This window comes from Salmo salar, chromosome 10, assembly GCF_965601325.2.
Source record: "Salmo salar chromosome 10, fSalSal1, whole genome shotgun sequence".
In the NCBI taxonomy this organism is placed as follows: Eukaryota; Metazoa; Chordata; class Actinopteri; order Salmoniformes; family Salmonidae; genus Salmo; species Salmo salar.
The window spans coordinates 124,382,501-124,396,897 of NC_138300.1; the positions used below are offsets into that span (position 1 = coordinate 124,382,501).

At 42.0% G+C, this 14,397-nt stretch overlaps 1 protein-coding gene across 1 annotated transcript in view; it reads left to right on the plus strand.

The window, feature by feature from the left end:
• The window catches only part of best1 (bestrophin 1), a 30,711-nt gene extending 16,357 nt beyond the window's left edge, over nt 1-14,354 (plus strand). Inside the window, exon 9 of the mRNA XM_014126080.3 lies at nt 8,109-14,354. Coding sequence (XP_013981555.2) covers nt 8,109-9,309 — 1,201 coding nt within the window. The 3' untranslated portion in view covers nt 9,310-14,354. The remainder of the gene's footprint in view (nt 1-8,108) is intronic.
• Nucleotides 14,355-14,397: the final 43 nt, after the last annotated feature.

A 14,397-nucleotide genomic window follows, 5' to 3' on the forward strand; every position in this document is an offset into this window, starting at 1 on the left:
AAATGAAGTATTCTTTGCTCATATGATTTAAAAAACGAGTAATATGGAGTAGGCCGTGCCATAAGTAAGTAAAACTGTGATAGGACCAAAGAGTTAATCAATGTGATTTTTCCATAAATAGACAAGTATTTACCTCTCCATGGTTGCAGAATCTTATCTATTTTTGATAACTTTCTATTGAAATTAATTGTGGTAAGTTCATTTATATTTTTTGAGATGTGAATACCAAGTATGTCTACTTCACCATCTGCCCATTTTATTGGTAAACTACAAGGTAGTGTAAACACTGTATTTTTAACAATACAATATGTAATATGGTACACTTGTCATAATTCATTTTAATCCAGAGAGGCTAGAAAAGTGATCAAGATCTTTAATGTGACTGTGCAGGGATCCAGATTGTGAACTTAAGAAAAAACTAGAGTCATCGGCATACATTGACACATTTTTTTTTTATCCCCTGGATTTCTAACCACTTAATGTTCTTGTTGGATCTAATTTTAATAGCTAGCATTTCAATGGCCATAATAAATAGATATGGAGACAATGGACAGCCTTGTTTTACACCTCTTAAAAGCGCAATACTTTCTGAGAAGTAACCATTATTTACTATTTTACATCTGGGGATGCTGTACATAACTTTAACCCATTGTATACAATTACAGGATCTGCTGTACCTATGTTGTGCAAAAAAAGTCAATTATGAATTATTTTGTCTTAGTTAAGAACAAATTGTCATCCAATAGGCGTTGATTAAATTTCCAATATCCCCGCCCATGTGGAAATTCTGTAAGAGTTATATTGAGGTCGATTAGATGGTGGTCCGATCGCACTCGGTCTCCTATTAATACTTTTTAAAACTTTTGATGCCAACAAGAATGAGACCAGGAAGTAATCAAGACGGCTAGCTTGATTAAGCCTCCTCCATGTATATCTCAGTAGGTCAGGATATTAAACCTCCTCCATGTATATCTCACTAGGTCAGGATATTAAACCTCCTCCATGTATATCTCACTAGGTCAGGATATTAAACCTCCTCCATGTATATCTCACTAGGTCAGGATATTAAACCTCCTCCATGTATATCTCACTAGGTCAGGATATTAAACCTCCTCCATGTATATCTCAGTAGGTCAGGATATTAAACCTCCTCCATGTATATCTCAGTAGGTCAGGATATTAAACCTCCTCCATGTATATCTCACTAGGTCAGGATATTAAACCTCCTCCATGTATATCTCACTAGGTCAGGATATTAAACCTCCTCTATGTATATCTCACTAGGTCAGGATATTAAACCTCCTCTATGTATATCTCACTAGGTCAGGATATTAAACCTCCTCCATGTATATCTCACTAGGTCAGGATATTAAACCTCCTCCATGTATATCTCACTAGGTCAGGATATTAAACCTCCTCCATGTATATCTCACTAGGTCAGGATATTAAACCTCCTCCATGTATATCTCACTAGGTCAGGATATTAAACCTCCTCCATGTATATCTCACTAGGTCAGGGTATTAAACCTCCTCCATGTATATCTCACTAGGTCAGGATATTAAACCTCCATGTATATCTCACTAGGTCAGGATATTAAACCTCCTCCATGTATATCTCACTAGGTCAGGATATTAAACCTCCTCCAGGTATTTCTCACTAGGTCAGGGTATTAAACCTCCTCCATGTATATCTCACTAGGTCAGGATATTAAACCTCCTCCATGTATATCTCACTAGGTCAGGATATTAAACCTCCTCCATGTATATCTCACTAGGTCAGGATATTAAACCTCCTCCATGTATATCTCACTAGGTCAGGATATTAAACCTCCTCCATGTATATCTCACTAGGTCAGGATATTAATTCCTCCTCCTTGTATATCTCACTAGGTCAGGATATTAAACCTCCTCCATGTATATCTCACTAGGTCAGGATATTAAACCTCCTCCATGTATATCTCACTAGGTCAGGATATTAAACCTCCTCCATGTATATCTCACTAGGTCAGGATATTAAATCCTCCTCCATGTATATCTCACTAGGTCAGGATATTAAACCTCCTCCATGTATATCTCACTAGGTCAGGATATTAAACCTCCTCCATGTATATCTCACTAGGTCAGGATATTAAACCTCCATGTATATCTCACTAGGTCAGGATATTAAACCTCCTCCATGTATATCTCACTAGGTCAGGATATTAAACCTCCTCCATGTATATCTCACTAGGTCAGGATATTAAAACTCCTCCATGTATATCTCACTAGGTCAGGATATTAAACCTCCTCCATGTATATCTCACTAGGTCAGGATATTAAACCTCCTCCATGTATATCTCACTAGGTCAGGATATTAAACCTCCTCCATGTATATCTCACTAGGTCAGGATATTAAACCTCCTCCATGTATATCTCACTAGGTCAGGATATTAAACCTCCTCCATGTATATCTCACTAGGTCAGGATATTAAACCTCCTCCATGTATATCTCACTAGGTCAGGATATTAAACCTCCTCCATGTATATCTCACTAGGTCAGGATATTAAACCTCCACCATGTATATCTCACTAGGTCAGGATATTAAACCTCCTCCATGTATATCTCACTAGGTCCGGATATTAAACCTCCTCCATGTATATCTCACTAGGTCAGGATATTAATCCTCCTCCATGTATATCTCACTAGGTCAGGGTATTAAACCTCCTCCATGTATATCTCACTAGGTCCGGATATTAAACCTCCTCCATGTATATCTCACTAGGTCAGGATATTAATCCTCCTCCATGTATATCTCACTGGGTCAGGATATTAAATCTCCTCCATGTATATCTCACTAGGTCAGGATATTAAACCTCCTCCATGTATATCTCACTAGGTCAGGATATTAAACCTCCTCCATGTATATCTCACTAGGTCAGGATATTAAACCTCCTCCATGTATATCTCACTAGGTCAGGATATTAAACCTCCTCCATGTATATCTCACTAGGTCAGGATATTAAACCTCCTCCATGTATATCTCACTAGGTCAGGATATTAAACCTCCTCCATGTATATCTCACTAGGTCAGGATATTAAACCTCCTCCATGTATATCTCACTAGGTCAGGATATTAAACCTCCTCCATGTATATCTCACTAGGTCAGGATATTAAACCTCCTCCATGTATATCTCACTAGGTCAGGATATTAAACCTCCTCCATGTATATCTCACTAGGTCAGGATATTAAACCTCCTCCATGTATATCTCACTAGGTCAGGATATTAAACCTCCTCCATGTATATCTCACTAGGTCAGGATATTAAACCTCCATGTATATCTCACTAGGTCAGGATATTTAAGCCTCCATATATCCACTAATTCCAATATATCCATGACATTCATGATTTCCTTAAGTGCTTGAGGGTGATAGTTTGTAGAGTGATTTCCTTTACGATCCATTGAGGTACTTAAAACCGTATTTTAATCTCCCACCATAATAATCAATTATTTTGTTGCTTGTGAGCTCAATAGGTTATTATATATACATTTTAGAAGAAGTGTGGATCATCCTTATTTGGCCCATATAGATTAATTAGCCAGATCTGTTTTTGGTCCAGTAGCATATAATAATCCATCTTCCTTGCGGATCTGTTTGCACAATCGGATCAAAATTTGTATTAATTAGTATAATCACCCCTTTTGAGTTTCTTTGACCATGACAGAAATATATTTCTCCTTCCCAGTCCTTTTTCCACCCAACCTCATCTATACTTGTAGAATCAGTTTCCTGTAAAACTAAAATAGATATTATATTCTTTCTCTTTTAGCCATGTAAAAATGTATCTTCTTTTATTATGATCTACTAAGCTATTACAATTATAATTTGCTATACTTATTTCCCCACTTACAATAATAATACCCAAGTTTCAATTATACTTCCCACAACCAATGTTTGTAAACTTACCATTAAAAAGCACCATGATGATTAAGTGTCCATATAGCTGTACCGTAATATTTGCACCTTTTAAGCATACTGTAGCTGCAACCATGTAAACCTCCAGTTGTCCTAATATTGCACCCACTAAAACCTCCCCCCCATATCTAGGTCTGTTGTCACTAAGACGATCAGACCATTCTCCCTGACTCATGACACACCTTTGCATCCCAAGGCAAAACTATAAGCATGTCCTTTTTTTATGGCCATTACATGCAAGACATATTTCATGTAGTCCTCATTATATCCTGTTGTATTCCTATCAGCAGAGGGACATGTAGTCATTATATCCTGTTGTATTCCTATCAGCAGAGAGACATGTAGTCATTATATCCTGTTGTATTCCTATCAGCAGAGAGACATGTAGTCATTATATCCTGTTGTATTCCTATCAGCAGAGAGACATGTAGTCCTCATTATATCCTGTTGTATTCCTATCAGCAGAGAGACATGTAGTCATTATATCCTGTTGTATTCCTATCAGCAGAGAGACATGTAGTCATTATATCCTGTTGTATTCCTATCAGCAGAGAGACATGTAGTCATTATATCCTGTTATATTCCTATCAGCAGAGAGACATGTAGTCATTATATCCTGTTGTATTCCTATCAGCAGAGAGACATGTAGTCCTCATTATATCCTGTTGTATTCCTATCAGCAGAGAGACATGTAGTCATTATATCCTGTTGTATTCCTATCAGCAGAGAGACATGTAGTCATTATATCCTGTTATATTCCTATCAGCAGAGAGACATGTAGTCATTATATCCTGTTGTATTCCTATCAGCAGAGAGACATGTAGTCCTCATTATATCCGTTGTATTCCTATCAGCAGAGAGACATGTAGTCATTATATCCTGTTATATTCCTATCAGCAGAGAGACATGTAGTCATTATATCCTGTTGTATTCCTATCAGCAGAGAGACATGTAGTCATTATATCCTGTTGTATTCCTATCAGCAGAGAGACATGTAGTCATTATATCCTGTTGTATTCCTATCAGCAGAGGGACATGTAGTCATTATATCCTGTTATATTCCTATCAGCAGAGAGACATGTAGTCATTATATCCTGTTGTATTCCTATCAGCAGAGAGACATGAAGTCATTATATCCTGTTGTATTCCTATCAGCAGAGAGACATGTAGTCATTATATCCTGTTGTATTCCTATCAGCAGAGAGACATGTAGTCATTATATCCTGTTGTATTCCTATCAGCAGAGAGACATGTAGTCATTATATCCTGTTGTATTCCTATCAGCAGAGAGACATGTAGTCATTATATCCTGTTGTATTCCTATCAGCAGAGGGACATGTAGTCATTATATCCTGTTATATTCCTATCAGCAGAGAGACATGTAGTCATTATATCCTGTTGTATTCCTATCAGCAGAGAGACATGTAGTCATTATATCCTGTTGTATTCCTATCAGCAGAGAGACATGTAGTCATTATATCCTGTTGTATTCCTATCAGCAGAGAGACATGAAGAAGGAAAAAGGAACATAGATTCTAAAGGCCGCTAATGACTGCAAGTAAAAATGTGTCTTAGGCATCACGCTGCCCATAAAGGAATACCCAAGTTTAACTTACAATCGACTCTGACACAGCCATGGCACATTTTAGCCAAAGCAGCAGCTACTCTTTCTGGGGTCCAGCAAAAATCAAGGCAGTTTATACAATTTTTTTTGTTGAAACATTACAACACATTCACAGATTTCACAACACACTGTGTGCCCTAAGGCCCCTACTCCACCACTACTACATATCTACAGTACACTGTGTGCCCTAAGGTCCCTACTTCACCACGACCACATATCTACAACACACTGTGTGCCCTCAGGCCCCTACTCCACCACTACCACATATGTACAATACACTGTGTTCCCTCAGGCCCCCTACTCTACTACCACATATCTACAACACACTGTGTGCCCTAAGGCCCCTACTCCACCACATATCTACAGTACTGAATCCATGTGTATGTATAGTGTGTGTGTGTGTGTGTGTGTGTGTGTGTGTGTGTGTGTGTGTGTGTGTGTGTGTGTGTGTGTGTGTGTGTGTGTGTGTGTGTGTGTGTGTGTGTGTGTGTGTGTGTGTGTGTGTGTGTGTGTGTGTGTGCGCTAATGTTTGTGTTGCTTCACAGTCCCCGTTATTCCATAAGGTGTATTTTTATCTGTTTTGTAAATCTGATTCTCCTGCTGCATCAGTTACTTGATGTGGAATAGAGTTCCCTGTAGTCATGACTCTATGTAGTACTGTGTGCCTCCCATAGTCTGTTCTGGACCTGGGGACTGTGACGAGACCTCTTGTGGCATGACTTGTGGGGTATGCATGGGTGTCTGAGCAGTGTGCCAGTAGTTTAGACAGACAGCTCGGTGCATTCAACATGTCAATATCTCTCATAAATAAAAGTTGTGATGAAGTCAATCTCTCCTCCACTTTGAGCCAGGAGAGATTGACATGCATATTATTAATATTAGCTCTCTGTGTACATACAAGGGCCAGCCGTGCTGCCCTGTTCTGAGACAATTGCAATTTTGGACAGACTTCTCCCCATTTCAGCTACTGCATCAATATGTTTTGACCATGACAGTTTACCATCCAGGGTTACTCCAAGCAGTTCAGTCATCTCAACATGCTCAATTTCCATATTATTTATTACAAGATTTAGTTTAGGTTCAGGGTTTAGTGAGTGTTCTGTTCCAAATACAATGCTTTAAGTTTTAGAAATATTTAGGGCTAACTTATTCCTTGCCACCCACTCTGAAACTAACTGCAGCTCTTTGTGAATTGTTGCAGTCATTTCAGCCTATGTAGTAACTGGCGTGTATAGTGTTGAGTCATCCGCATACACTCTGGCTTTACTCAAAGTCAGTGGCATGTCGTTAGTAAAAATTGAAAAAAGCAAGGGGCCTAAACAGCTACCATGGGGAATTCCTGATTCTAACTGGATTATGTTTGAGAGGCTTCCATTAAATAACACCCTCAGTGTTCTTTAAGACAAGTAACTATTTATCCACATTATAGCAGGGGGTGTAAAGCCATAACATATACGTTTTTCCAGCAGCAGACTATGATCGATAATGTCAAAAGCTGCTCTGAAGTCTAACAAGACAGCCCCCACAATAATTTTGTCATCAATTTCTCTCAGCCAATCATTAGTCATTTGTGTAAGTGCTGTGCTTGTTGAGTGGCCTTCCCTATAAGCATGCTGAAATTCTGTTGTCAATTTGTTTACTGTGAAATAAGTTTACTAAGGGTTGGTAACAGGCTGATTGGTCGGCTAATTGAGCCGGTAAAGGGGGCTTTATTATTCTTGGTTAGCGGAATGACTTTAGCTTCCCTCCAGGCCTGAGGCAACACACTCTCTAGTAGGCTTAAATTGAAGATGTGGCAAATAGGAGTGGCAATATCGTCTGCTATTATCCTCAGTAATTTTCCATCCAGATTGTCAGACCCCGGTGGCTTGTCATTGTTGATAGACAACAACAAAAAAAGTAGCCTCTTCCACACTGACTTTACGGAATTCAAAGTACAATTCTTATCTTTCATAATTTGGTCCGAAATAGTGGGATGTGTATTGTCAGTGTTTGTTGCTGGCATGTCATCCCTAAGTTTATCTTGCCAATGGAAAAGTCATTGAAGTAGCTGGCATTATCAGTGGGCTTTGTGATGAATGAGCCATCTGATTCAATGAATGAAGGAGCCGAGTTTATTTTTTTCACCAAAAATTTCATTTAAGGTGGTACCAGTGGTAGTCTTTTTACTACCGTTCTTTATATTATTTATCTTTGTTTCATTGTATAGTTTATTTTTATTTAGTTTAGTCACATGATTTCCTAATTTGCAGTACGTTTGCCAATCAGATGGTCTGCCAGACTTAATTGTTACCTTTTGCCTCATCCCTCTCAACCATACCATTTTTCAATTCCTCATCAATCCACAGGGTTGATTGTGCACTATAACACTTCCAGTACCTAACTAGCTTGATACTTTGGTGTGAGATCTATTAAATTGTTTAGGGAAGTTTCTTCCTTTTAATCACTGAACTAGCTAACACATTCCTATCATCACTCTAGTGTAAAGAGCAGATGGTCAATAAAGTCTTCTTCTTCTTCTCTCTAGTGTTCCCAAAGAGGAGATGGAGTTCCAGTCCAACCTGGAGCAGATCAAGGAGCATGAGGAGGCCAACCACTCTACTCCTCTCCTGGGGGGACTGAGTCGCCTCCTGGGGGTTCAGTCCCCCGTCTTCCCCCGCTCCTCCACCTCCTCCCGGGTTTCTCTCCTGCGCCGGCGCCCAGGGGCTCCATTCAACCGCTTCCCCCTCTTCCTGCACTCTGAGGGGGACCCCTCAACGCCGAGCCACGGCCCTGGTCCCCGCCACGACTCCAGCCACCTGGACTACGCCTTCTCCTCCATGCCGCTGTACGAGAGGTCCGGCTTCTATAGCTGTCCCCAGACCCCCATCCACTGTGTTCCCCCCGCTATGCCTCGTCCACGGCCCACCCGAGGAACTTACGCCTGGGATCGCAGCTCCAGCTCGCTAGCTCCTCCGATGGTTGGCTCTGGAGGTCTGCTGCCCCCTGATACTCCAGGTCATATGCTCCCTCCACCCTCCTCTGCCTTCCCCTGGCTGAGTGAGGAGGGAGAGGGTCCTTGTGTTCCAGCCTTCTCCTTCCCTGACCCTGGCAACCTTCCGGAGCTCTGCCCCATATCAAAGCTCCGGCCCGGGCAAGGTTTGCTGTCTCGACGGCCCCCGCCTCCGCGCCTCTCTTTAGATAACACACCGTTGGCCGAGGGCCTGGAGCCTGGACCCATCAGCCCCCGGGGAGTGGGAGGTGGAGGGGAGCGGGTGTTCTCCTTTACCCCTCCCTCTCGCACCCCAGCTACCAATCCCAACAGCTCCTCCTCTAGTATCAACGCCACAAGCACTATCAACACCACCAACCCTAACACCACTACTCCAGCCAACATGTTGAGTGGTACCAACACCACTTCTACAACAAACTTCTGCAATGGTACCAACCCCAACACCACTACTACGTCCAACTTCTGCAATGGTACCAACCCCAACACCTTTTGTAACCATGCCAACTTCAACAGCACTAGAGCAGCAGGTATCAACAGTGGAACCAATGGTGGTCTAAGCAACAACGTTGTGAACACCATTTCCGTTTCTGGATCCTCTCAGCAAGAAGCCATTCAGCATCAAAACTCGCCCAATGATTCAGGGATTTCATTGGCTGAGGGGGGCCCTAACTGGCTGGGAGCTCTGGTAGTGGATAGTGGGATGAACAAGGCCCCTGGGGGGCGGGAGCAGGAATGAAGAAGGAGGGAGATGATTGGACAAGGCCCCTGGGGGATGGGAGCAGGACTGAGGAAGGAGGGAGATGGTTGGACGGACTCAGGGTTCAGAAGTAGTGTTGACCTACGCAGTACGCACATCTTTCTTTCAGACTGGAGGGTTCCAGCATTTCTGATCAGTGGTAGTCTTGCGAAGCCTGGATGTCCAAGGCTAGACCAGCGTAGAGGCTGCTTCTGAAATGTTTATTGGAATCTCACAGAGTGGAGAGGTTGCTAATATGACATTTCTTCTTCATACTATTCCAGCTAGTAAACCAGTACGAAATCTACTGAAGAAAGAATCCTTTGTTTGCTGAATCTCAGAGGCCTACGGACTGGAGGCCTACCTGAACTACTGAATAATCTCTTTATCAATCATCAACCCCTTCAGAAAATATTGACTGATAACATTCTGGTCAGAGGTGCTAAGTACCTCGGCAATCAATATCTCTGGTGTGTTTCTGCTAGGGTTGCCAAATTCTGGTAATTTTTCCTACATTTTCAGAAATCCCAGTTGGAGGATTTCTGGATTTCCTGCTTATTCTCTCCTGATTCCAGGATTCTTCCAACCAGGATTTCTGGAAAATCAAATTGTATTTGTCACATGCACAAAATATAACAGACTTTTCCGTGAAATGCTTACTGACGAGCCTTTAACCAACAATGCCGTTTTGAAAAAGTAAGTATGAACAATTTGCTCAATAAACTAAAGGAAAAATAGTAACACAATAAAACAACATTAACGAGGCTATATACAAGGGGTACCGATACCGAGACAATGTGCAGGTATACAGGGTAGTCGAGGTAATTGAGGGGGATCCAGTGTATTCGGAAAGTATTCAGATCCCTTGACTTTTTCCACATTATGTTACGTTACAGCCTTCTTCTAAAATTGATTAAATCATTTAAAAACTCCGCAATCTACACACAATGCCCTATAATGACAAAGCGAAAATAGGTTTTTAGAATTTTTGCAAATGTATTAAAAATAAAAACAGATAGCTTATTTACATAAGTATTCAGACCCTTTCCTATGAGACTCGAAATTGAGCTTATGTGCATCCTGTTTCCATTGATCATCCTTGAGATGTTTCTACAACTTGATTGGAGTTCACCTGTGGTAAATTCAATTGATTGGACATGTTTTGGAAAGGCACACACCTGTCTATATAAAGGTCACACAGTTGACAGTGCATGTCAGAGCAAAAACCAAGCCATGAGGTCGAAGGAATTGTCCGAAGAGCTCCGAGACAGGATTGCGTCGAGGCACAGATCTGGAGAAGGGTACCAAAACATTTCTGCAGCATTGAACACAGAGGCCTTCATCATTGTTAAATGGGAAAAATGTGGAACAACAAAAACTCTTCCTATAGCTGTCCACTCGGCCAAACTGAGCAATCGGAGGAGAATGGCCTCGGTCAGGGAGGTGACCAAGAACCCGATGGTCACTCTGACAGAGCTCTAGAGTTCCTCTGTGGAGATTGGAAAACCTTCCAGAAGGGCAACCATCTCTGCAGCACTCCACCAATCAGGCCTTTATGCTAGAATGGCCAGACGGAAGCCATTCCTCAGTAAAAGGCACATGACAGCCCGCTTGGAGTTTACTATGAGGCACCTAAAGACTCTCAGACCATGAGAAACAAGATTCTCTGGTCTGATGAAACCAAGATTGAACTCTTTGGCTTGAATGCCAATCGTCACGTCTGGAGGAAACCTGGCACCATCCCTTCGGGGAAGCATGGTGGCGGCAGGATCATGCTGTGGAGATGTTTTTCAGCAGCAGGGACTGGGAGACTAGTCAGGATCGAGGCAAAGATGAACGGAGCAAAGTACAGAGAGATCCTTGACAGAAACTTGCTCCAGAGCGCTCAGGACCTCAGACTGGGGTGAAGGTTCACCTTCCAACAGGACAATGACCTTAAGCACACAGCCAAGACAACGCAGGACTGACTTCGGGACAAGTCTGGGACAAGAGTGTTCTGGATTGGACCAGCCAGAGCCCGGACTTGAACCCAATCTTACATCTCTTGTAGCATCATACCCAAGAAGACTCGAGGCTGTAATCGCTGCCAAAAAGGTGCTTCAACAAAGTACCGAGTAAAGTGTCTGAATACTTATGTAAATGTGATATTTCCATTTTTTATTTATTTATTAATTAGCAAAGATTTCGAAAAACCTGTTTTTTGCTTTTTTCATTATGGGGTAGTGTGTGAAAAAAGAAATCTGAATAAAATAAGGGGGTCAATATGCAAATAGTCCGGGTAGCCATTTGATAAACTGTTCAGCAGTCTTATGGGGTAGAAGCTGTTAAGGAGCCCTTTGTTCCCAAACTTGGTGCTCTGGTACCATGCGGAGGCAGAGAGAAGAGTCTAACTTGGGTGGCTGGAGTCTTTGACAATTTTTTGGGCCTTCCTCTGACACCGCCTGGCGTAGATGTCCTGGATGGCAGGCAGCTTAGCCCCAGTGATGTACTGGGCCGTACGCACTACCCTTTGTAGAGCCTTGCGGTCAGATGCCGAGCAGTTGCTATACCAAGCGGTGACGCAACCAGTCAGGATGCTCTCGATGGTGTAGCTGTCTAACCTTTTGAGGATCTGAGGACCCCATGTCAAATCTTTTCAGATGACTGAGGGGGAATACGTGTTGTTGTGCCCTCTTCACGACTGTCTTGGTGTGTGTGGACCATGATAATTCCTTAGTGATGTTGACACAAAGGAACTTGAAGCTCTCAACCCGCTCCGCTATAGCCCTGTCTATGTGGATGGGGGACGTTCTCGGCCCTCCGTTTCCTGTAGTCCACCATCAGCTCCTTTTGTCTTGCACATGTTGATGGAGGTTGTTGTCCTGGCATTGTGACCTCCCTGTATGCTGTCTTACCGTCGCGTCGTCAGCAAACTTAACGATTGGTGTTGGAGTCGTATGTGGCCACGCAGTGGTGGGTGAGCAGAGAGTACAGGAGGGGACTGAGCACACACCCAAGGGGTGTGAGGGTCAACTTGGTGGATGTGTCGTTGCCTACCCTCACCACTCGGGGGCAGCCCGTCAGGAAGTCCAGTTGCAGAGGAAGATGTTCAGTCCCAGGGTCCTTAGCTTAGAGATGAGCTTGAAAGCAGCTATGGTATTGAACGCTGAGCTGTTGTCAATGAACAGCATTCTCACATACTGTAGGTGTTCCTTTTGTCCAGGTGGGAAAGAGAGAGTGTTCCTTTTGTCCAGTGTGGAGTGCAGTAGAGATTGTCTCATCTGTTGGGGCGGTATGCAAATTGGAATGGGTCCAGGGTTTCTGGGATGATGGTGTTGATGTAAGCCATGACCAGCCTTTCGAAGCACTTCTTGGCTACAGACGTGAGTGCTACAGGTCGGTAATCATTTAAGCAGGTTACCTTGGTGTTCTTGGGCACAGGCACTATGGTGGTCTGCTTAAAACATGTTGGTATTACAGACTTGGACAGGGAGAGGTTGAAAATGTCAGTGAAGACACTTGGCAGTTGGTCAGCGCATGTTCTCAGTACACGTCCTGGTAATCCATCTGGCCCTGCGGCCTTGTGAATGTTGGCCTGTTTAAAGGTCTTACATTGGCTGCGAAGAGCATGATCACAGTCTTCCAGTCCTCCGCCCCTTGTCTTACCAGACGCCGCTGTTCTATCCTGCCGGTGCATTTTATAACCAGCCAGCTGTATGTTAATATATGTTGATAGTGTCGTAGGCAGGTTATTCTGGCGTTCTTGGGGCCCAGAGGTGATCGTGGTCTGCTTGAAACATGTAGATATTCCAGACTGGGTCAGGGAGAGGTTGAAAAATGACAGTGGAAGACCCCAGTGACCTGAGAATTATGCGACCTTAGATTCTGCTATATAGTAATCATCCCAAGGCTGGTGTTTATTTGTCCAGCAGCTCTAGAAAAGGAAGGTATAGGGAACCGTCTGGGTCTCAACCACTGATCTGATCTCCCTACTATCTATTCTATACACTACAGATCTGATCTCATATCTATTCTATACACTACAGATCTGATCTCATGTCTATTCTATACACTACAGATCTGATCTCCCTACTATCTATTCTATACACTACAGATCTGATCTCATATCTATTCTATACACTACAGATCTGATCTCATATCTATTCTATACACTACAGATCTGATCCCCCTCATATCTATTCTATACACTACAGATCTGATCTCCTCATATCTATTCTATACACTACAGATCTGATCTCCCTCATATCTATTCTATACACTACAGATCTGATCTCCCTCATATCTATTCTATACACTACAGATCTGATCTCCTCATATCTATTCTATACACTACAGATCTGATCTCATATCTATTCTATACACTACAGATCTGATCTCCCTCATATCTATTCTATACACTACAGATCTGATCTCCCTCATATCTATTCTATACACTACAGATCTGATCTCATATCTATTCTATACACTATAGATCTGATTCCCCTCATATCTATTCTATACACTACAGATCTGATCTCCTCATATCTATTCTATACACTACAGATCTGATCTCCTCATATCTATTCTATTCACTACAGATCTGATCCCCCTCATATCTATTCTATACACTACAGATCTGATCTGATATCTATTCTATACACTACAGATCTGATCTGATCAGATCAAATCCCAGAACAATATAAATGTTTCGAAACAGGACGTCTCGTTCTAGAAGTCTCTGTAACAAGGAGTTAGTAGGGTTGCAGTAACTTTCCCCAAATCCCCAGGTTTTATAGAAATCTGGACGGAAATAAGCAGGAAATACAGAATCCCCCCCCCCCCCCTAACCAGGATATCTAGAATAGTCAGGAATTTGGGAAAAGTTACCAGTATTTTTTGCAACACATTGCCAAGTGGTCATGAAAATGAAGTAATGTATTAAAAAAAATATATATATATATATGTACATATATTGTCTTGCCCTGAATGATACTGTGTATAGTTTTAGTAGTAGTCTTACTTGGGATGTTTTGCTCTGTAATAAATATGAACCTTTCAAAAAATATCAGATGTTTTATTTTATTTTTATTTTTTGCTTTATGTAATGCA